Source organism: Lithobates pipiens, unplaced genomic scaffold (genome assembly GCF_037356315.1).
Source record: "Lithobates pipiens isolate NorthernLeopardFrog02 unplaced genomic scaffold, aLitPip1_a1.2 Scaffold_30, whole genome shotgun sequence".
NCBI lineage: Eukaryota > Metazoa > Chordata > Amphibia > Anura > Ranidae > Lithobates > Lithobates pipiens.
In genome coordinates, this window is record NW_027507791.1 from 66,891,536 (window position 1) to 66,914,688 (window position 23,153).

Consider the following 23,153-nt stretch of genomic DNA (forward strand, 5'->3'; position numbering starts at 1 on the left):
ATGATTTTACAATGATGGGAGAATCGCGTCAGAAATCTGATCAAAAAAGAAATGCGCATGAGTGCAAGAAAAGAAGATTCCGGGCCACGAAAATTGTAGCAACATGGGGTGAAATTGAAGGCTTGGTTGGTTGAATTTTCGAAATCAGTGGTGTAACCATCGGATCACAAAATGCATGAATTTTCTCGTTTTGGAAAGAAGTTTTGTTCAGAATTCGACCCATGTATGGCCTCCTGTATATTGCAAACAGATCTGAATAGCGGGACAGATAAAATGACACACAAATATGAATAGCATGAAAGGGGGTGAGGGGGGAGCCCAATCTCGTCTATTATTATAATACAGGATTTATATAACGCCAACAGTTTGCGCAGCGCTTTACAACATGAGGGCAGACAGTACACTTACAATACAAATCAATACAGGAGGGATCAGAGGGCCCTGCTCGTTAGAGCTTATAATCTAGGACACATAGGACCAATTGTTATAATCAGTTATATAAAGGCTGCCATAAAGCATGCAGGCAATGCTGGGCTTTTATTCATTAGAAAGTCTAGCATGCTATACAAACTGAACATCATGGTTGTACCCTGCATTAAAATATTTGTTAAACCAAGATTTCGTACTAAGACTATAAAACACGTAAACAGACCAAACAAATTAAAATACCATAAACTATTATACCCCCACCTGGACCACTAAAAAGAATAAATCTTAAAGAATATGTAAACCCAACATTTCATATTGCCGATATGTGCCTGCTGTGCCATGTACTTGTATGAAAATTATCATGTTTTCGTTGTATTGCTTTCTTTGTGTGAAATCCCTGGTGTTCCTGCCAGTCCCTCTATTTTCCTATTAAAACTATTAACTGAACACACTAAGCATGAGAGCACAGCGTGGTAAGTTTTCTGGCTCAGCAGGGAGCTGATCCACTATTCAGGATTATGCAAACATAAATAAAAATAGTATTAAAAGTCCAATTAACTCCTGTATACTTCCAATGCCATAGCAGTGCTTACATCAGTCCATCCGAATGCGACAAGCATTTATATGATTAAACATGTAAGCAGTAGTGAAACGACTTTCAGATGGGTGAAGCTCTGGATACGGCGATCTTAATCCTACTCAAACGTGTACCAAACACCAAGGACACCACCACATGAGTCGCACTCCCCTTAGGGTACACACTCACCAGATATCCATAAATTCATACGCCTTAAGGTAATTTTTATCAATTTAAGGGCAAGTCATCCACAATATCTGTTGGGTTAAAGATGTAGGTGGCTCCAATAACAAAGGATCATAAAAGAGACAAAATGCCACATAGGGTAATCTTGCTTAAAATGTTAATTGTAGCCAACCCCCCTATACAATATATACATACTAGCTGTTAGTAATAGAAGAGCACGGAATAAAATCAAACCTTAGGTCACCTGTCCGCTGTGGAGAAAGACACCAGTGTAATACAAACGGTTGCCTTGTTCCTTCCTGGTAGTTTCCAGCTGACCTTGGCACACAAACGTCATTTCCGTTTGCTGTGGAGATCATGCACTGACGTGTTTCGTCACTTTTGATTTCAACTGAGAGCAGAAGTGACAAAACTCATGAGTGCGTGATCTCCACGACAACTGGAAGTGACGTGACACAGTCATCTGGAAACTACCAGGAAGGAACAACGCGGCTGTTTCTATTACACTGGCGTGTTCCTCCACAGTGTACTGGTGACTACGCTTTGATTCTGTGCTCTTATATTACCAACAGCTAGTACATAAATCTTGTATAGGGGGTTGGCTACAATAACATTTTAAGCAGGATTACGTTATGTGGTACTTTGTCTCTTTTATGATTGTTATTGGAGCCACCTACATCTTTAACCCGACAGATATTATTGTGGATGACTTGCCCTTAAAGTGATAAAAAGGATTACCTTAAGGAGTATGAATTATGGATATCTGGTGAGTGTGTACCCTAAGGGGAGTGTAACTCACGTGGTGGTGTCCTTGGTGTGTGGTGCACGTTTGGCAATGACTAGGATTTCGGTATCCAGAGCTTCACCCATCTGAAAGTCATCTCACTACTGCTTATATGTTTAATAATATAAATTCTTATCCCATTCGGATGGATTGACATGAGTGCTGCTATGGCATTGGAAGTACACAGGAGTTAATTGGACTTTAATGCTATTTTTATTCATTTTGAACTTTTTATTTTAGTAGCTGCTAACATTTTAATCTATATACAGAGGCCGCAATAGAGCTCTGTTCAGTTAATTATCACTTCATTCCGTGTCTTTGGAGGTAATTTGGCGCTGAGTGGGGCCGATAGGCCGCTACTCTGCACTCTGTTTATTAATACACACTACGAGGAAAAAAAGCATTTTGTTCCCCTGCCGATTTTGTAAGTTTGCCTACTGACACAGAAATGATCAGTCTATATTTTTAATGGTAGGTTTATTTTAACAGCGAGAGACCGAACAGCAAAAATATCCTGAAAAACACATAAAAAAAAAAAAAAAAGTTATACATGGATTTGCATTTTAATGAGTGAAATAAGCATTTGATCCCTATCAAAAAAAATTGCAAGATTTCTGGCTCCCATGTGTGTTCTATACAGGTAACGAGCTGAGATTAGGAGCACCCTGTTAAAGGGAGTGCTCCTAATCTCAGCTTGTTACCTTGTCAGGGACAAGATTGTATATCTACACAAGACTGGAATGAGCTACAAGACCGCTAAGCAGCTTGGTGAGAGGGTGACAACAGTTGGTGCGATTATTTACAAATGAAAGAAACAAAATAACAGTAGAAGAAGCACATTAAGGTCCTGGAGTGGCCTAGCCAGTCTCCAGACATTAATCCCATGGAAAATATGTGGAGGGAGCTAAAGGGTCGAGTTACCAAACATCAACCTCGAAACCTTAATGACTTGGAGAGGATCTGCCAAGAGGAGTGGGACAAAATCCCACCTGAGATGTGTTCAAACCTGGTGGCCAAATAGAAAAAAATGTCTGACCTCTATGACTGGCAACAAGAGTTTTGCCACCAAGTACGAAGTCATGTTTTGCAAAGGGGTCAAATACTTTTACTCATTAAAATGCAAATCAAGTTATAACTTTTTTGAAATCTGTTTTTCTGGATATTTTTGTAGTTATTCTGTCTGTCACTTTTTCCCCTTTCACTGGGTACATACATAATATATACACAAATGTTTTGCCTTCCAATTCTATTTTTAACAATATGGGTTGTTTTTTTACAAGGTGATGGTTTACATATCTATTTTAATAACTGCATGGAATTAATAATAGTGTTCAAAAATGTTAGTTTCCTTTTTGCTTTACAATTTACATTCACATAAAACTGTCCAACTAAAGTGACACGAGGAATGTGCTCTATGAAGGTGCAGTATACGTAGCTTCCTGGCGGCCCATGTGTTGAAACGCCTTAGCTTTGCTTCTCCCCACCGACCATCAGTGGTTGGAACCACAGTATGGTGGAAGGAGTAGGTATCTGCCCCACATTAGCAAGGGCTGACAACCTGCTGTGGTCAGGACGAAGCAAAGTAGCAGTACTTCAGCGCAGGATTGAAGGTCAGTATTGCACCAAAAGCTGCATTCTTTTATTTTTAATGTAATAGGCTATTCATATTTATTATTGCAAGCTGGCGTTCTGCTTTAAGGCTAAAGCCTAGGTATGATTTTTATTGCATAGCTACATTGGTCCAGCTTTGACCAATGTAAGAATGCATATATCTCATACTTGAGTGTATGCTGTGGAAGCTGCAGATCACCATAGTAATAGCAGAGCTCTTTCGGATTTTGTACCGAGTGACTGCTCTTCTGCACAGTAACCACAGGGGGTCGCTTGTCAGCTATTGCCGCTATTCACAGAACGCCTTGAATTTTAAAAAAAAATGTATTTAAAAAATACAAGTCGTTCTCTGTTTGAATGAGGTAGAGAGGCGAGGCAGTGACGTCACATCTCCATATCCAATCAAAGAAAGAAGGTCTTGCGCCTTGTATGTAATGAAAAAAATACAATGCATTCCGTGAATGGCTGCAGTGTTGAGAGAACCCCCTGTGGTAATAAGGAGAAGGGTCCCGCCCACAACCCTAGGGATGGCTGCAATCATTGTAGTAGCAGCAACTACTACAGTGATTTGCAGCTTCCCCAGTGATTCCCTCAGTTATGAGATATCCATACATATTGATCCAAACTGTAATTGTGCAATAAAATACATACCTAAAATTCAGCTTTTATTTGTTTAACTAATTCAAAGTGCGTTTGGTACTTACCCATGGTGGTCACCCGACATGAACCCTGCAATAGCAGCCGGCAACTCAGATTTGATAATGAATAGATATGAAGACATGGCTGCAAAAGAACATAAATGATATGCATGACTATACAGTGAAAACAAAAAATGCTCCTAACAGATGTACTAATGATTATATGTACTGTAAAGTGCTTGCATGCTAGAATCTGGGCAGTAAATAAAGAGGGGAAAAGCCAAGTCACAAGATTTAGACGCCGATGACTTTTTTCTCCTTTTTCTGGCACATTTATATTAAAAAAGAGGAAATGGCTGTAGGGACTTTTGGGAGGAACCACAAGATTCTCTGTATGTTTTGCAGTATGGAAAAAAAAAACTAATTTTTTCCATCCTTAGAGATGGATCTGAACCGAAAACACACTGCCTTACAATATCAAAGGCTTACCTTAGGCTGGCCATGGATGGGTAGATAATTAAAAGCCTGATTTTGACCACCACTTCCATTTTGCCCTTTGTGATCTGTAAAGCTGGTCACACACTATTTAGCCTACAGGCTGAATAATGAAAAAAGCCCAACAGATTCTGCCATCCACCGATTCCTCCATACAGGACAGATGGACAAATCCCACTGTTGGACTTGTGTTTTGACAGCTGCCACTTGCCGCAGTCAGAATGCCCCTAACAGCCAAACATTTTCCACCCTAATTCTTTTATTTTTTAATCACTGGGGCACAAAGGGGAACGGTGTATGGCCAGCTTAACCACTTGCAGTTTGGGGCAATTTAGAAAATTTTCACATACATTGATAAAATCTCCATTTTTTCTTTTTTGCTAAAAAGTTATTTAAAAGCCCCAAATATTATAAATTTTCTGAAAGCAGAGACCCTGGAGAATAAAATGATGGTTATTGCAATTTTTTATGTTGCAGCTGTTTTTCAAATGGAAATTTTCGAGAATAAATGCACTTAAATGAATTTTAGTGCATGCAAACACAATAGAATGCCCATTTTTTTGTAAAATGTAACAGTACTGAGTAAATTGATACCGAACATGTCAAGAATTAAAATTGCGCACCCGTGAAATGGTGACAAACTATGGTACCTAAAACTATTCATAGGCAACACTTTAAAAAGTATTTTCAGCATGTGTGTCAAACACAAGGCTCACAGGCTGAATCCGGGCCGCTAGGCCCTTTCATGTGACCCTCTCACCCAGGGCTTTTTCAGCTGAAACGTGGCAGAACTCAGTTCACGCCACCTCCAGCTTCTGCTCACCATTGTCACTTATAAACACAGAAGCCTTCTATGTTTACAAGGACTGCTTTCCACATGGGTGTATTCTGCACTACTGGGAGGTACTAGAGCTGGGCTGGGTAGGGGAGATGTGAAGAAGCTAATAGGGGGTGGAGGGAGAGGTGGAGGATGAGAGCGAGTGGTGCAGAGGTCAGAGCTGAGGAGGAGGGGTGGGCCTGAGATGTGAATAGCCTGTGAAAGAGCGCTGAACCCTGCACTCTGTATGTAGCATGCTTCTCAACCCTGCAACCAGTGCACCCCTGAACTATGCATGTAGCACATCCCTAAACTTGCACTCTGTACATAGCACATCCCTAAACTCTGCACTCTGAAAGTTAAGCACTCCTAAATGCTGCAGGTTGTATGTAGCATACTTGGTCTTACAGATACAACCGGCCCTTTGAGCGCAACCATAATGATGGTGCGGCCTGCAATGAAATGGAGCTTGACATCCCTGCTTTAGAGGTTAACAGTTTAGAGTTAAACTTGAAGTATAGCATAAGAATTATTGCTCTCACTCTACTTATCCCACAGGGGTAGTACTACATTTTACATGTTTAAATTTGCGTGTGAGCATGGGGGGGGGGGGGGGGGAGAGTTGCTTTAACATTTAACATTTTTTTTTACATTTATATTATGGTGCATTTCTCCCTTGTGTGTTTTCTAATAAAATCAATAAAAATGCATCAAAATATATGCCAACATGTGTTGCTGCTAGTTTCCAATTTGCGTAAAAAAAAAGAAAATAAAAAAAAACGTATATTTTCAGCCTCATGGGCATCAGCTTGTACAAGAACAATATGTACAAAAAGCTTTTATAAAGCATTTGCAAAGAATTCAGCTATCTTCAAGCAGCTTGGTGAAGACTTTAAAGTACCTTTGAGCTCCAGTTTGGTAAAGGTTTAAATAGAGAAGCTGTTTTTGCAGCTTATCTGACAGACCCGATAGGAAGTCCTATGGCCAACTGAAATGGAGCGCGCACGCATGCACGCACGCACGCACGCACGCACACGCGGCTGACAACACTGCTGCTAACTGCAAAAGTCGCTTAGCGTTGTCAGCATGCAGCCTGAAGAGCCGATTCCCCTGGCAAGAAAAATTGGAATAGGTTCACAAAAAAAAAACTTTATTTAAAGAAACTTGTATACAGCAAGACATGATGACGTAAAAAACGTACTGAGAAACAGATTTAAGCCTAGTACTGCACACATGGGCCAAAGGTCGGGCGACAATCGGCTGGTTCAATAAACATTCGGCTCGTGTGTATGGCAGCCGGTCTGACAGAAGCTGGCCGAGCATTCTGGAAAACCAGCAGCCAACCAGCTCCCGATCAGCCAATGGCAATAGCTCAGCAGTAGAGATTGCTGTACTAACATCGGATTGTTAGTGCAGCGACTCCGACCTGAGCCACTGGGTTGAACGAAGAAAACCTGATAGTGTGTCGGATGACATCTGCCGGTTCAATAAAAAATGGCCGACGCAAATCGCTGAGAGTGCTGACCAGAGTGTCCTGGTGGGGGGGGGGGGGGGGGGGGATATTGATGTACTAACATCAGATCGTTAGTACAGTGTCTCCAACTGTCAGTTTTTTTTTCTTTCAACCCAGAAGGTTGAACGAAAAAAAAAAAAAAAAAAAAAGTGGTGTGTACCAGGCTTTAAGATTTACATACACTATGCACATTAAAATTTGGATTACAGAGAGGTGTGAAAGGGCTCTAGAGGTTCTGTTTTCAGGTACAGAATTGTTCATGAAAATAGCAGCATAACGTGTAGGAAGGGGGAAAAAAAATCAAAAAAAAAATAAAATAAATAAAAAATCGCAGCTGCAAGGATGCGTAGGAAGGGAAATCGCAGCTGCAGAATACCGATAAGATTTTAGATGTACCAATATTTCAGCATCTTAATATCATGGGTCTAGTTATACTTTGAACTCCGTGTTTCCGTCCTCAGGAAAAGACAAAGATCGCATTACATTTCACCCTGAAGTGAGAGAATATTAATTATGTTTTCACAACAGCAATATTCATAGCTCCCAAGTTCAATGAATTAAACGGCGAAACCTTTTCGCACGAAACATGAGCAATATGAATAATGGAGGCCCAATAGCTGCTGGAAGGTTAAATAATAACAGTCACAGGGTCAGGCTGAAAAAATATATTCCTGTTAAACGTAGAAGGGAGATTCTCAGCGATGTCTGCGACACACACAGCTGCCTCCCGCTACAGCAAGACACATCCAGCAGCGCATCTACCTCCCTGCCCCTGCTAGGGAAATAATATTGAATTACACCACATTATGCGCGTGATTAACCAGGTCAATGCCAGGGTAGACATCAAACAAAGGATTCATGACAATGTTTTTCCGTTTCACATATTTACATCTTTAGAAAAAGTGGGGAGGATGCGTCACAGCTTGGGGTGGTGTATACCCTGTTGCTCTCCCCCATCTATTGAACTAACAAGGAGTTGCACACCCTGCTGCTGAGTTGATTAAAAGCAAACCGACTTGAAAAGAATGACTTCAGTAATTGTGCCAAGTGCACGAGAATATATGCATAGACTACAATTTTATACTGTCCCCATGTAAAGCTTTGTACATATTTAAAAGCGAAGTTCACCTTTTTTTTTGAAAAATATATATTTTTTATTTTTTTTACCTGCAAAAAATAAAAAATGCAAAGTTTATTTTTATATTATTAGGAACCCGCAAAACATTGCACCTGCGATCAGCAGATCGTGGATGCAATCCCTGGCTCCTGCAGACTGTCAGTATAGCGGTCTGCCCATCCCTCGTACGGGCAGGCGGTTAAGAAATTGCAGGAAGACTCAATGAACTACTAGAGCTCACCAGCGCCCCCGTCGTTTATTGGAAACTACAAGCCATCAGCCACAATGGTTAACAGTAGTTGTAGTTCTATTCAAAGAACACTGTGAATGAATGACCCTGCCATGTGGGCAGAGCTATTTTCAAATTGTGACGTGGATGCGGGGAGAAGATCCCCCACCTGCTGTCAAAACGTGGGCTTGGGGGGTGCAGGGGCTAATGATTTGGAAATATGTTACACCCTGAATACAGGCGTAACATGTTATGAAAGTAGGGCTACAACTAACGATTATTTTCATAATCGATTAGTTGGCCGATTATTGTTTCGATTAATCGGTTAATAACCTTTAAAAAAAAAATGCGATTTGCATTTTTACATATTTTTTTGGCCAATTTGTTGTCGGGCAGATTAAAAAACACAAATTATGTTATTACATGCTTTTCTGCAGCTTTTCCATTGAAGTATATTGAACCGAAAAACCAAAATAGCACCATCGTGCGTTAAAAAAAAAAAAAAAAAGTCCTCGTCTTTTCCAAATACACAGCAGCTGAAAAAATCATGGATGTGAACATGTCCCATAGGAAACCATGTAAATGAACTGTGTTTCTGCAAAAAGCACCAAAAAACACAGGAGGTGTGACCCAGGCCTAACATAATGGGGTTAAAAAAACTAAAAATTTGTACAAAAAGAGCAAATAATCGCAACTGTAATGCCACGTACACACGATCGGAATTCCGGCCAGAAAAAGACCGATGAGAGCTTTTCATCGGAAAATGCCACCGTGTGTACGCTCCATCGGAATTTAGCTGTCCGAATTTCCGCCAGCCAAAAATTTATAGCACGGTCTCAATTTTCCAGACGGAAAAACTTTCTATCGGTAATTCCGATCGTGTGTATGCAATTCCGACACGCCAAAAATCACGCATGCTCAGATTCAACTATGAGACAGAAGCAATTGGCTACTGGCTATTGAACCTCCTTTTTCTGGTCACGTCGTACGTGTTGTACGTCACCGCGTTATAAATGATCGGAATTTGATGTGACCGTGTGTAGGCAAGACAGCTTGAGCCGAATTCCGTCGGGAAAATCATCAGAGCTTTTTCCGACGGGAATTCCGATCGTGTGTACGCGGCATAAGGGGCTAATTTTTTACTATGGGACAGTGAAAGTAATATTTACAGTACCGGTTTGCTCTTTTTGTACTATAAAGGGCTAATTTTAGTTTTTTTTTAACCCCATTATGTTAGTGGCCGATTACTCGATTATGAAAATAGTAATCGATTATGAAAATAATCGACTAGTTGTCGATTAATCGATTAGTTGTTTCGGCCCTATATGAAAGGTGAACTTCTTTTGCTCTGTGTTCTATAAAGTTATTTTTCAGGTTTTGGACATTCAGGCCTTCCCTGCAGCATCTGTGTACCATGCCTAAAGATAATGTAAGTGCAAATTGCTGTAAGGCCTCTTACTTTGGGTGTTGCATTATGATAAATATCAAAGGTCCTGAAAATAAACTACAAAATGCCACTTGCAGCCAGCAGGTGGCGTGCCTAAACTTACTCTACAGCTCTTCATCAAAGTGACCTACTGGGTATGATGTGAGCCAGCCTCCAAGGAAAGCGGACCCGAAGAGCAATGAATCAACTGCTAAATAAAGTCTATATAAACCATACTGAACTTCTCTTATTTGTTAAATATACAGTTCCTTTGAAAGTTTTGGGTTATATCGGTTTGATACATACAAAAACCTACTGATAAACGTTAAACTCAAGGATGTCCTGTGTGTTGTCCTCTCAAAAAAAAAGGTATAGCCCTCCCAGTTTGGCCTTTAGCTAAAGGGATTTCTCTTTAATTATCCATTTAGATGCCTTCTAGCTGATGAAACTAAAGCAGCCCATAGAGGATTTGATTTTCTTTTCTTCTACCAGGGGTTGAAGGACTGAAAATCGCTCGATGCCAACCTCAACATAATCCTTGTTGATGGGGGAATGCCTTGTGCAGCGCTGCTTTCTACAGGCGTAGGAAGCCTTCCCGGCTGGCAGAACACATTGATTACTGCTAGCAGCTATAGCCTCTGGCAGTAATCGGACCGACCAAATTTCGATCCATGCATGGCCATCTTAAGGGCCCATTACCCCCATATTTGTTCGGCTCCATAATTTTTCTGCCCAAAGCAGTCCCGAAGCATAGACAAAGCAATCTATGTATATAAATTTACTCCCCCCCCTCACAGAACCACATAAAATGATGGGTGTGGCCAAATTGCATGCAAAATATGTGGCCTCTCGGTGGCTAGGTCTTAGCACAGAGCAGCTGAATATTTGCATGCAACACCACACAGTTGCCTTGCGTGCCTCGCAGTGGCTCATGTACTTTTCTGATCATGTGGCCATAAGCCCCGCCTCCCGGCATAGCAAACCCCTTAAAGGGCAATAAATACCAGGGATGTGCGCTGCGCACAGAGCTCAGGGATGTGCGCTGCGCACAGAGCGCAGAGTTCAAGGGGTGCACTACGCACAGAGTGCAGGGTTTAGTATGCACAGCGTGCAGGAATCCACTCTCTTTCACAGGCTTTTCACTTCAACCCTAGCCTCTGGTTGCTAAGGCCACATGAAATGACCCGGAGGGCAGGATTCAGCCTGCGGACTTTGTGTGTTTGACACATGTGTTCTACTGTGTCAGCCCATACCAATGCCGCATGGGCCAGATTGCATTTTTATGCAGCAAAGCTTGTTGAGACACACTACAATACATCACAATGCACTGCAATAGAGTTGAATGAAGTATAATTTTGTAACTTAAAAAAAAAGTATAAAAAAGTAAGAGCAACAACAACGTACCGCACCTCCTCTACACAGCACACACCAACAGGCAGGCATTGAAGGTAGCATAACTAGAACATGCTTTTGTAAATGGGCTCCAAGGTTGTTGTAAAATGTAGCCCTCCTCACACGTCACATGTAAGTGATTAGACTTCAGGGAAGGCACACACAATCATTCCGACAGAACTGCACATGAAATCCTGGCAGCTCAGCTACTATTAAAAGTGCATGGAGATGTAAAAAAAAAAAAAAAAAAAAAAAGAAATAAATGAGAAAAATAAATAAAATGCTGTTTAAACCGTCTAAACCAAAATGGCTGATGCCGCATACACACGATCGTTTTTTTCCGACGGAGTTCTGCTGAAATTGCCGTGCGTACACATGAGCACATCAAATTCCGACTGTTTAGAACACGGTAGCGTACAAAACGTATGCCAGAACTAGAAAAGGGAAGTTCAATAGCCAGTAGCTTCCTTCTCGTACTTGATTCTGAGCATGTGTGGGTATTTGCCGCCTCAGAATTGCCACAGACGAGCATTTTCGGATAGGAACTTTTCCCAACCAAAAAATTGAGAGCATGCTTTCATTCTTTTTCTGGCTGGAATTCGGCCAGCAAAAGTCAGATGGAGCATACACACGGTCGCATTTCCCGACAAAAAAAACTCTCATCTGTCTTTTGCGGGCCAAAATTCCGATCGTTTATACGCGGCATGAGGCTTTCATGGGCTTGGTGAAGCTAAATTTTCCAGAGGCTCCTCTAAGCATTTATATTTTTTATTGACTAATCTTTTGTCCATATACACTATTAGGAGAAAGATTGCAGCTTTAATGCCCGAGAAGTAAGTATGTTTACACTGAATTAAAGGGACAACTGAACTTTTAGCACTTGGGGGGGGGGGGGGGGGGGCTGTCAACTATTTAAAGGATTAATTAGGGGAGGCTAAACAAACAGATGCACTATGGGAGGAAGTTACATGTTTATCCTGAAAGTTTGGGAGCCTTTCATTTACATAATAAATGTTTGCAGGGCATGGCTGGTGTGGACAGAAAGTGTCAAATTCTTTCACTGTCTGCCAAATAATAGACTTCCTATGGCCACTATAATTTATGTTTAAGGGGCACTAGCTCTGAAAGAGTTGTGTCACCAAAACAGCTCTCATTTATTAAGAGTGCTACAAGAATCACTTTTTAAAGGGTCACTTAAATCACAAGTAATTTAGAAGTATCCTAGAAAAATAAAGAAAAAAATAATAAAAATAAAAAGAAGAAGGAAGAGGAAACCAAAACAGCCCCCCCCCCCCATAAGCAAAATGGCACAATGACCAAAATGGAAGATTCTAAAGCTCAATGGCCATATTAAACCATACTGGCAAGCTATAGCACACTGTATTAGGTCGGTCACTTCTATTTCGATCCCCCGGCCATTAACCTCAGCCCCGGAAGAATTTACCCCCTTCCTGACTAGAGCACTTTTTGCGATTCGGCTTTAAAAACGGACAATTGCACGGTCATGCACCCAAACAAAATTGACATCCTTTTTTTCTCACACAATAGGAGCTTTCTTTTGGTGGTATTTGATCACCTGTGCAGTTTTTATTTTTTGCGCTATAAACAAAAAAATAAAAAAAGAGACAACTTTGAAAAAAAAATAAAAAAAGCAATATTTTTTACTTTTTGCTATAATAAATATCCCCAAAAAATATATAAAAACAAATTTCTTTCTCAGTTTAGGCCGATATGTATTCCTCTACTTTTTTTTTTTATAAAAATAAATTGCAATAAGCGTATATTGGTTGGTTTGCGCAAAAGTTATTAGAATCTACAAAGGGATAGGGGATAGTTTTGTGGCATTTTATTATATATATTTTTTTTAATTAGTAATGGCGGCGATATGCAATATCGTGACCGCGACATTATGTCGAACACATCGGACACTTATTATACCAGGGGTGTTTATTTTTTTCTGTGCCTTTTGTTGTTCTACGCTGGTATGTTTTCTTTTTTTCCCCTCTGTAACCAGTGGTTGTTTCCACCATATGCGGGTTATTGTATATTTCGTGAAACTTAGTACGTTCTTTTTTTTCTTTTGTAAATAAAAGCTCAATGGCACAATGCATCTACTTAAAGGAAATTTACGGTGATGGAAACATAGGGGCTGCCCACTGGCTTTGCAACCTAGTTTGCTGCAGATCTGAAAAGGATTTGTAGCCAGCCAAGTCCAAATCTCAGTCCTGCATACATAAGTGAAGCCAGGACAACTCTGACGTGCCGATTTAAAAAAATAAAAATAAAAAAAATGATTTGGTACAGGCAGCTCCTAAAATTCGCTCAATGGTTTTCTTTGAAGAATTAGTTCACCTTTCGCACTGGAGTCAAGAGGCCACAGTAGTTCACAAATTATTGTACATGGCAGATAAATTAATCTTCCTTTAAATTACATACCTAGAGGTCAACCATGTCTTCAGCAAAACCTGGCCAAGAAAGTAACATTCTGAGCGATTGGTGACGTGGATGGTACATTGAGTATGCCATCATTAAATAGCAGCTCAACGTGCATTCTGTATTGCTTTTCAAAAATATGCACATGCACAGCACATGCGCAGTGCGCTCTCCCTCGTCCACAAATCTGCACGTGCGCAGTGCGCTCTCTCTCATCCACAAAACTGCACATGCACAGTGCGCTCTCCCTCGTCCACAAACCTGCACATGCGCAGTGCGCTTTCCCTCGTCCACAAACCTGCACATGCGCAGTGCGCTCTCCCTCGTCCACAAATCTGCACATGCGCAGTGCGCTCTCCCTCGTCCACAAATCTGCACATGCGCAGTGCGCTCTCCCTCGTCCACAAATCTGCACATGCGCAGTGCGCTCTCCCTCGTCCACAAATCTGCACATGCGCAGTGCGCTCTCCCTCGTCCACAAATCTACACATGCGCAGTGCGTTTTCCCTCGTCCACAAATCTGCACATGCGCAGTGCGCTCTCCCTCGTCCACAAATCTGCACATGCGCAGTGCGCTCTCCCTCGTCCACAAATCTGCACATGCGCAGTGCGCTCTCCCTCGTCCACAAATCTGCACATGCGCAGTGCGCTCTCCCTCGTCCACAAATCTGCACATGCGCAGTACGCTCTCCCTTGTCCACAAACCTGCACATGCGCAGTGCGCTCTCCCTCGTCCACAAATCTGCACATGCGCAGTGCGCTCTCCCTCGTCCACAAATCTGCACATGCGCAGTGCGCTCTCCCTCATCCACAAATTTGCACATGCGCAGTGCGCTCTCCCTCGTCCACATATCTGCACATGCGCAGTGCGCTTTCCCTCGTCCACAAATCTGCACATGCGCAGTGCGCTTTCCTTCGTCCACAAATCTGCACATGCGCAGTGCGCTTTCCCTCGTCCACAAATCTGCACATGCGCAGTGCGCTTTCCCTCGTCCACAAATCTGTACAGTGCACCCGCTCGTCCACAAACTGCACATGCACAGTGCACTCTCTCATTCACAAATCTGCACATGCACAGTGCCCCCTCTTGTCCACAAATCCGCACATGCACAGTGCACCTTCTTGTTCACAAATCCGCACATGCACAGTGCACCCTCTTGTCCACAAATCCGCACATGCACAGTGCACCCTCTTGTCCACAAATCCGCACATGCACAGTGCACCCTCTTGTTCACAAATCCGCACATGCACAGTGCACCCTCTTGTCCACAAATCCGCACATGCACAGTGCACCTTCTTGTTCACAAATCCGCACATGCACAGTCCATCCTCTTGTCCACAAATCCGCACATGCACAGTGCACCCACTCGTCCACAAATCTGCACATGCACAGTGCGCTCTCTCATCCACAAATCCGCACATGCACAGTGCACCCGCTCATCCACAAATCCACACATGCAGTGCACCCTCTTGTCCACAAATCCGCACATGCACAGTGTTCTCTCCCTTGTCCACAAATATGCACAGTGTACCCTCTAGTCCACAAATCTGCACATGCACAGTGTGCCCCCTCTCTCGTCCACAAATATGCACATGCACAGTGCACTCTCTCGTGCACAAATCCGAAAATGCACAGTGCACGCTCTCGTCCACAAATTCACACATGCACACTAAGCTCTTCCCTGGTCCACAAATCTACACATACACAGTGCACTCTCTGAGCTGGACCTGAATTACAAGAACATTGACAGCTGAATGTCTCCACCCCATGTACGTGTATAAAGCTGGACATACACTATGCAATCTAATTGTGCAAGCTCTGTACAATTTTCTTTAGATTTACCAAAACTATTGAATATGGGGGACCCACTTGATCTATAAAATTTGCGTGCGGGAGCTGCCGCGAACAGCACAGTACAACTGAAGCAACAGCACGTACTGCCATTGCTTCAGTTGGCTTAAGTGCGCCTGTGCCGCATGACGTCGGCACATGCAAATACAGGGATATCTCCTAAACTGTGCAGGTTTAGGAGATATCCAGTGCAGCTATAGGCAAGCCTAATTATAGGCTTACCTGTAGTTTAAAGTGGTTGTAAACCCTTTACAACCACTTTAAGGGAAGAAGTAAGAAAGTAGGAAGAACTAAAAAAAGAGGTGGTATAGTAATGAGGGAGGTGTGGTCCAGAGTGGTTAAACATGTTCTATTCCATGGTTGCTCAACCTGTGGCCCTCCATCTGTTGCGTAAATACAAGTCCCATTGTGACAATACCTATGGGAGTCATGCTTGTAACTGTCAGTGGCTTCCAATGCCTCTTGGGACTTGTAGTTCAGCAACAGCTGGAGGGCCACAGGCTCAGCACCCATGTTCTATTCTGTGATGCAGTAAGGCAGTGCATGATGGGATATGAAGTTTCTTCGATCGTCATGTGATGGATACAGGAAGTCAGATCTTAAAAATATATAATTTTCATTTTGACCTGAGAGATAAAAATGTAAAGCTTCTGTGGACTAGGCAAATGAGAGATAAGCACATTCGGTTGGTTTGACCAGAAAAAAAAAGGCTTCTATTTATTGTGAAAAGTTAAATTCTGCCTGAAAGAGCAAACTTAAGCTGGCCAGTTCAGCAGGAACCAGCTGAGATTTGAGGCATCTATGGGCAGGCTGGTTGTACCCAACCAATCGATCGATTTATTTAAAACCAGCCTTGTAAAAATATTGGACATGCAATTACTGCTAGCGGCTCTAACCATCGTCTTCTGCTGGGCTCGCCGACAAAAAAAAAAAAAATCACTGCAGGAAGGATTCAGTCAGTGTTGATGGGGGAATCAAGCGATTTTCTTTCCTTCCACTCATAGTAGAAGGAAAGAAAATCGCTCAATCTGCATAGGCTGCTTTAGCTTTATACCAGACTGGTTGGTAGTGATTACATACAGACATGGAGTTGCAAAGTAAAGAGCAGATGGCCAGCAGATGGCACTGTGGCTTCACATCTAATGGGAAGATGAAGACTACATCTGCTCACCAACATGACATCTTTCCTGAACTTTCAATGAAGACGCAGTTGCATTTCCAAAGAAAAGTATCGGGTTTCTTTGGCCGGTGCCTGGGTATTTGACAGACAGATGACAGCGGTACGATCCCAAGGATGCTGTTATTATGATTTAGCACTGAGGCACAAGCGTTCCAAACTGGAATAAATACAACCGATACAAAAACAGGCAGATTATTCTATGACAACCAGAAGATAATTACTTTAGTACTGTACAGCTGTAGCCAGTGCTGACGGGTAATCTACACTAGGAATACTATTGGTTGTATAAAACTCAAACCGATTTATAAAGTGACATATACACACACCGATTTAATTACTAATCCTGTGCATTAGAATGTTCATCATTGCTGCAACCGTTGTATCCCGTTCTATTGTCATTTTCATTTGGTTTCAGTTGCAGAGAATGTATTAGATAAGAAAGACTCTTCATCTGGAAAGCCTTCCTGCAGTGCATCTCTAATTGCGTATAAAAAAAAAAAAATCAGCGGTTACGTGACTTTCATCAGTATTGGTTGGACTGGTCCTTAAGTATTTCTGGAGTCACCACAAATTAAAAGGCAAATATTGTTTTTCTTAGGCTGGTCATAGACGATCTGGCCTTCTTTCATTCGACCACGGGTGGAAGGAAAGAAAATGCTTTGATTGCTCCATCAACACCATCAGTGTTGACGGGGGAATGCCTCTTGAGTTGCACTAGTGTATTCTGCCAGCAGGGGGCGTGGGAAGCATTCCTGGCCAGCAGAATACAATGGTTACTGCTAGCGGCTATAGCTGCTGGCAGTAACCATATGTAGAAAAATCTGACACACTGGCTGATCGATAGATCAACTTGGGTACAGTTTAATTGTAGAAAATTATTACCCCAATTGGGACTTTTAGGGCAGAATGTGAAAAACAGTAAAGATGTATAACAAACATTTTGAAAAGTATACAAAATGTTATTAAAATTAATAAAAGAAGGTTGACCACATGGTCTAAACTACATCATGAGATCAAAAAAAATATTGCATGAGGACATCAAAGATACATATACTTAGAGCACCCTAAAGCTCGGCTCAATTAGAACATACATTGGCCCTGATACGGTGAAGGGCCAAAATTGTTGTGGATGTTCACCGTATCAGGGTCAACATGATGTTCTAATTGAGCCGAGCTTTAGGGTGCTCTAAGTATATGTATCTTTGATGTCCTCATGCAATATTTTTTTTGATCTCATGATGTAGTTTAGACCATGTGGTCAACCTTCTTTTATTAATGCTAATAACATTCTGTATGCTTTTTAAAATATGTTATACATCTTTACTGTTTTTCACATTCTGCCCTAAAAGTCCCAATTGGAGTAATACTTTTCTACAATTAAACTGTACCCAAGTTGTACCCAAGTTGATCTATCAACTTGGGTACAACCAGTGTGTTCGATTTTTCTACATATGGTTAGTATATGTAGCTTTGATGTCCTCATGCAATGGATTTTATGGTGTGTTGTAGTTTACACCACGTGGCCAACCTTCTTTTATCAATTCTAATAATACATTTTTTTTTATAAAGTAAAACATCTTTACCGTTTTTCACACTCTGAAAAGTCCCAATAGGGGTAATAATTTTCTACAATTAAACATGCTAAAGACCAGTACTGACCCCCTTCCTTTTCTTTCAACTTGGGTCAGCCTGCCCATACATGGTTCGAATCTCTGCAAATCCCTGCTGACCCAGCCGAGATTTAAACAGTCTATGGCCAGCTTAAGTTTTGTGGACAGAGAGGGAAAGGATTACACCCTCTGACATGTTCTTATATGTGTGTCCCTTCATTGGGGAGATTCATCCATGTGGTTGTCCTGGTGACCATTTTCAGAACAGCACATAAGAAGAAATCAAAAAATTTTTGAACTGGTCACCAGGGTAAGAGGCAAGGGCAAACCATCAAATGGGTACAATGATAGGTGTGCGCAGCCTATTGCATTAGGATGTGCACCCCAAAGCTCAAAACACACATGCCTTTCTCTGCGGCGTCAGCTGCACGGGACCGTGAATGCACAGAAGTGCTCTGTACTGAGCGGCTTCCTGTTCATTCACAGACTGAAGCATAGTAAATACATTTTTACTATGCTTCAGTTACAAATGAACACAGAGTGTGTTCACTGTTCATTTAGACCCTTCCACTGTTTTGCATTGCGAAACATCCCCTGCAGCAGCCTGGGGCAGAGGAAGAGAGGTGCAACACAGGGGGAAGCCTGGGCAGTAGGGGAAAATCAGCACTGCATGTGGGGATTAGAGTGTGCCCAGGAACACCTGGCACACCCCCTGTGCACACCTATGGATACAATGTACTGGTGACAATTCCTCTCACTTTAGGGTGGTTTCCTCTCATTTCAGTTGAGTCTCCAAGACAGGAAGAGAAGAAATTATCTGTGCTTAGCAAAAAAAAATAACCCGTTAGGGGTTTTATCCTTTTCCCTACTTTACTGAACTCTAGGGCTGTTGAATATAAAATCGGCAAAACGTTGCATCTCGATGCAGCCATTCCTGATTCAGCAATGATGCCGAGAACAGCTAAAACCCATTAGCAATTACGTCATCTCACCCCACCCTGCTGAGCCACACAAAGCCCTGCCTATCTTGGGTAAAAGAATAGTGGTGGCAATAGGTGGCTTGGATCGTTAGCTGGGCAAAAAGCCCCTTCCTAGTTGGGCGCTGCCACTGTGACCAAGAAGCCCCACCGCTGACGTCACCAGCCGCACGTGTTCGGAGTTGTTCAGCGTCGCCTGCCAGCCAGCCAGCCAGCCATGGGAGCCCAATCGGCACTGACTGGACGTGGGATGCCTGTCCTCCTCACTCTGCAACCATCATTTACTGATAATCAGCAGGTACCCAACTATAAGGACTCAAGTAGTTTTCCCTATGGGGGTGATGTCTCTGATGATGGGGGTATAGTGTGTCTGTGATGGGGAACTCTGTCTATGGATGGAGGGGGCAGCCTGTGATGGGGGTTTCTGCATATCTGGGGGGTTGGCTCATGGCTGTGATGGAGAAGTCTGCCATTTCTCTGGGCAGTGGGTGTCTGTTTTAGGGTCGATGGGGGTTACTGCAATAGTGTGATCTGTCTCTGCGGTGGTGGAATTGGGGGTCCCCGTCTCTGCGGTGGTGGAATGGGGGGTTCCTTTGTGGAGATTTATCCTTCACTTCCTGTCTCATAGCCAAAACAAAAAGTGAGAAGAAATCCCTGCAAATTGAAAGGAATCTTTTGGAGACCCCCAGTTCACCAGAACTACTGTACCCATTAGATTTTCCTCTGACTTTTTTGGGGATAACCCAAATTTTTATTTACTTTTAATGATAATGGTAAGAAGGACAAATAGAGATGGTGAATCTCTCTTATGGGCACACAGACAGCAAACAACAGGACAGATGTTCTAATCCATCTCTACTCTATCCAAAACAAAAAAATTTAATAAAAGTTTTGCCATTAGTTGCAATTTAATTAAGGCTCGGTTCACACAGGGGGCGATGCGAGGCGACACGACTTGCCTCGCCGCGACCTGCCGCGACCTCAGCAGCGACTTGCAAATGACTTCTGTATAGAAGTCAATGCAAGTCGCCCCGAGGTCACCCAAAAGTAGTACAGGAACCTTTTTTCTGAGTCGGAGCGACTCGAGTCGCTCCTCTTAGAACGGTTCCATTGTACAGAACGGGGGCGACTTGTCAGGTCGCGGCACGGCAAGTCGTGTCGCCTCGTGTCGCCCCCTGTGTGAACCGGCCCTTAAGGTTTTGGACATTTATGTTCAGGTTAACATTTAATATTTTCCTTAGTATTTACTGTTCTAAATACTGTTGTCCTTTAAGAACAGATGAAAAAGACCATGGGCACTTGGGAAGTAATCGAGATGCATCGCGAAATCAAATCGTTGACATGATAATCGTAATCAAATGGTGAGACCAGTGAAGATATGCACCGCTACTGAACAATGGCTTTATATACACCTTAATTATATGCAACCAGAATTCTAATGCAAAGACTGAGAGCCATGGTGGCTGCATGCGACTTTAGGGTCCTTACATAAGGCCACAGGACTCATCTGTAAAATTATAGTATCAAGAGCTGTAGTGTCCTATATATATCAGAACAGCTAATAAACAAGCTTGTTTACAATGTTTTATGCTTTAAAATGTGCTACTATGTTATTACTAATGTAGTCTAACGTGGCCTTCCAATTTTCCCCTCTTGCTTTGGTGGCTGTATCACAGTGACTCCTATGATGGGTACTGGCTTTATCCCAGCACTATGCGCACCCCCCCCCCCCCCCAGCGCCACATCCTACACGTTTCACTGTGTGGTATGTGGTGCAGGGCGAGAATCAGCTAGAGGACGCTGTCCTCCAATCTGGTCCTCTTACGTCACTACCTGGCCACCACCCACGTCCTGAGCTGTGTCATCTCCCCTGGCCGAGACGCAGGCGTTGGTCTGGTTCGGGCACCTGCGCAGTGACGTTTCGCGGCCAGTCCGGATGCTGTCACCTCGGCATTCTGCCGATTGATTGAATACAGGCAGGGGGTGCATACTTATGCACGTTGTTGCAGTGTCTTACGCGGTCATATGTATTTGGTGTGCGATTACAGTGGCGGCTGGTATTGACGAGGGGCTCCCTGTGACAAGGTATCTATGGCTTGCAGCATGTTACTGTATACTTCTATCAGTTTGATCCGGTATTCCTACTTAATTGCCCCTCTTTAGCTTTTTTTTCCTCCAGATCATTCAGTGGTCTACCTGGCGCTTTGGATTGTGTGGGGGGAGGTTGATGTTGTTGGCTCCCTTTTTAAATTAGTAGCAATAACTACTTCTCAGTAAGGATCCTATTAGAGTCTGTCTATAACTGGGATATTTCTCATATGCCGTTGGCGGCTTGACACAAACATCTCTACAAAAAAAAAAACCTCTCTCAGTGTTTCCCCCCCACCCTGAACTGCTAGTCATACACTGAACTGGTGAGTTTGTTATAACAGAGTTCTGGATACATTTAATCTTGTCCTTGAATGTTGTTAGACATGGACAAATATTTTTTTACAATTTAATTTTCTGTCTGCTGTTATCCGCCATAGATTCTTTACACCTAAATAGATTTGACGGGACTACCGGACCCCTCAGCAGCTGTCCTGCACTATAATCACTTTGGTTTGTTCTTAGGTGCGAGTTTATACTTTCTATACTCTACATTATATAGTAAAGTATTAATTCTTTATTAAATTAAGATATAGATTATCTACATATAATTCTAATCAATTGTACTAGATTCTTCCACAGGTTAGTAAAAGCCCCCTTCCTGTCCTTTTTCCCCTTCCCCAAATGCCATTTACATTTTATAAATGCTGTGGTCATTTTGTCCCCGTTTTTATTTTATTTTTTATATGCAGTGGGGCAAAAAAGTATTTAGTCAGCCACCAATTGTGCAAGTTCTCTCACTTAAAAAGATGAGAGGCCTGTAATTGTCATCAATCATAGATATACCTCAACTACGAGAGACAAAATGTGGAAACAAATCCATGGTCTGATTTTTGAAAGAATTTATTTGCAAATTATGGTGGAAAATAAGTATTTGATCACCTACAAACAAGCAAGATTTCTGGCTCTCACAGACCTGTATCTTCTTCTTTATGAGGCTCCTCTGTCCTCCACTCATTACCTGTATTAATACCACTTGTTTGAACTTGTTATCAGTATAAAATACCTGTCCACAACCTCAAACAGTCACACTCCAAACTCCACCATAGTTAAGACCAAAGAGCTGTCCAAGGACACCAGAAACAAAATTGTAGAACTGCACCAGGCTGGGAAGACTAAATCTGCAATAGGCAAGCAGCTTGGTGTGAAGAAATAAACTGTGGGAGCAATAATTAGAAAACAGAAGACATACAAGACCACTGATAATCTCCCTCGATCTGGGGCTCCACGCAAGATCTCACCCTGTGGGGTCAAAATGATCACAAGAACAGTGAGCAAAAATCCCAGAACCACACGGGGGAACCTAGTTAATGACCTGCAGGGAGCTGGGACCAACGTAACAAATGCTATCATCAGTAACACACTACGCCGCCAGGGACTCACATCCTGCAGTGCCGGACGTATCCCCCTGCTTAAGCCAGTACATGTCCGGGCCCGTCTGAGGTTTGCCAGAAAGCATTTGGATGATCCAGAAGAGGACTGGCAGAATGTCATATGGTCAGATGAAACCAAAGTAGAACTGTTTGGTAGAAACACAACTAATCGTGTTTGGAGGAGAGAGAATGCTGAGTTGCAACCAAAGAATACCATACCTACTGTGAAGCATGTGGGTGGCAACATCATGCTTTGGTGCTGTTTCTCTGCAAAGGGAACAGGACGACTGATCCGTGTACAGGAAAGAATGAATGGGGCAATGTATCGTGAGATTGTGAGTGCAAACTTCCTCCCATCACCAAGGG

At 42.5% G+C, this 23,153-nt stretch overlaps 1 protein-coding gene across 1 annotated transcript in view; it reads right to left on the reverse strand.

The window, feature by feature from the left end:
• SLC38A6 (solute carrier family 38 member 6) overlaps positions 1 to 23,153 on the reverse strand; it is a 106,584-nt gene that overhangs the window by 44,966 nt on the left and 38,465 nt on the right. Inside the window, exon 6 of the mRNA XM_077464378.1 lies at positions 4,292 to 4,370. Within this exon, the coding sequence (XP_077320504.1) occupies positions 4,292 to 4,370 (79 nt within the window). The remainder of the gene's footprint in view (positions 1 to 4,291; positions 4,371 to 23,153) is intronic.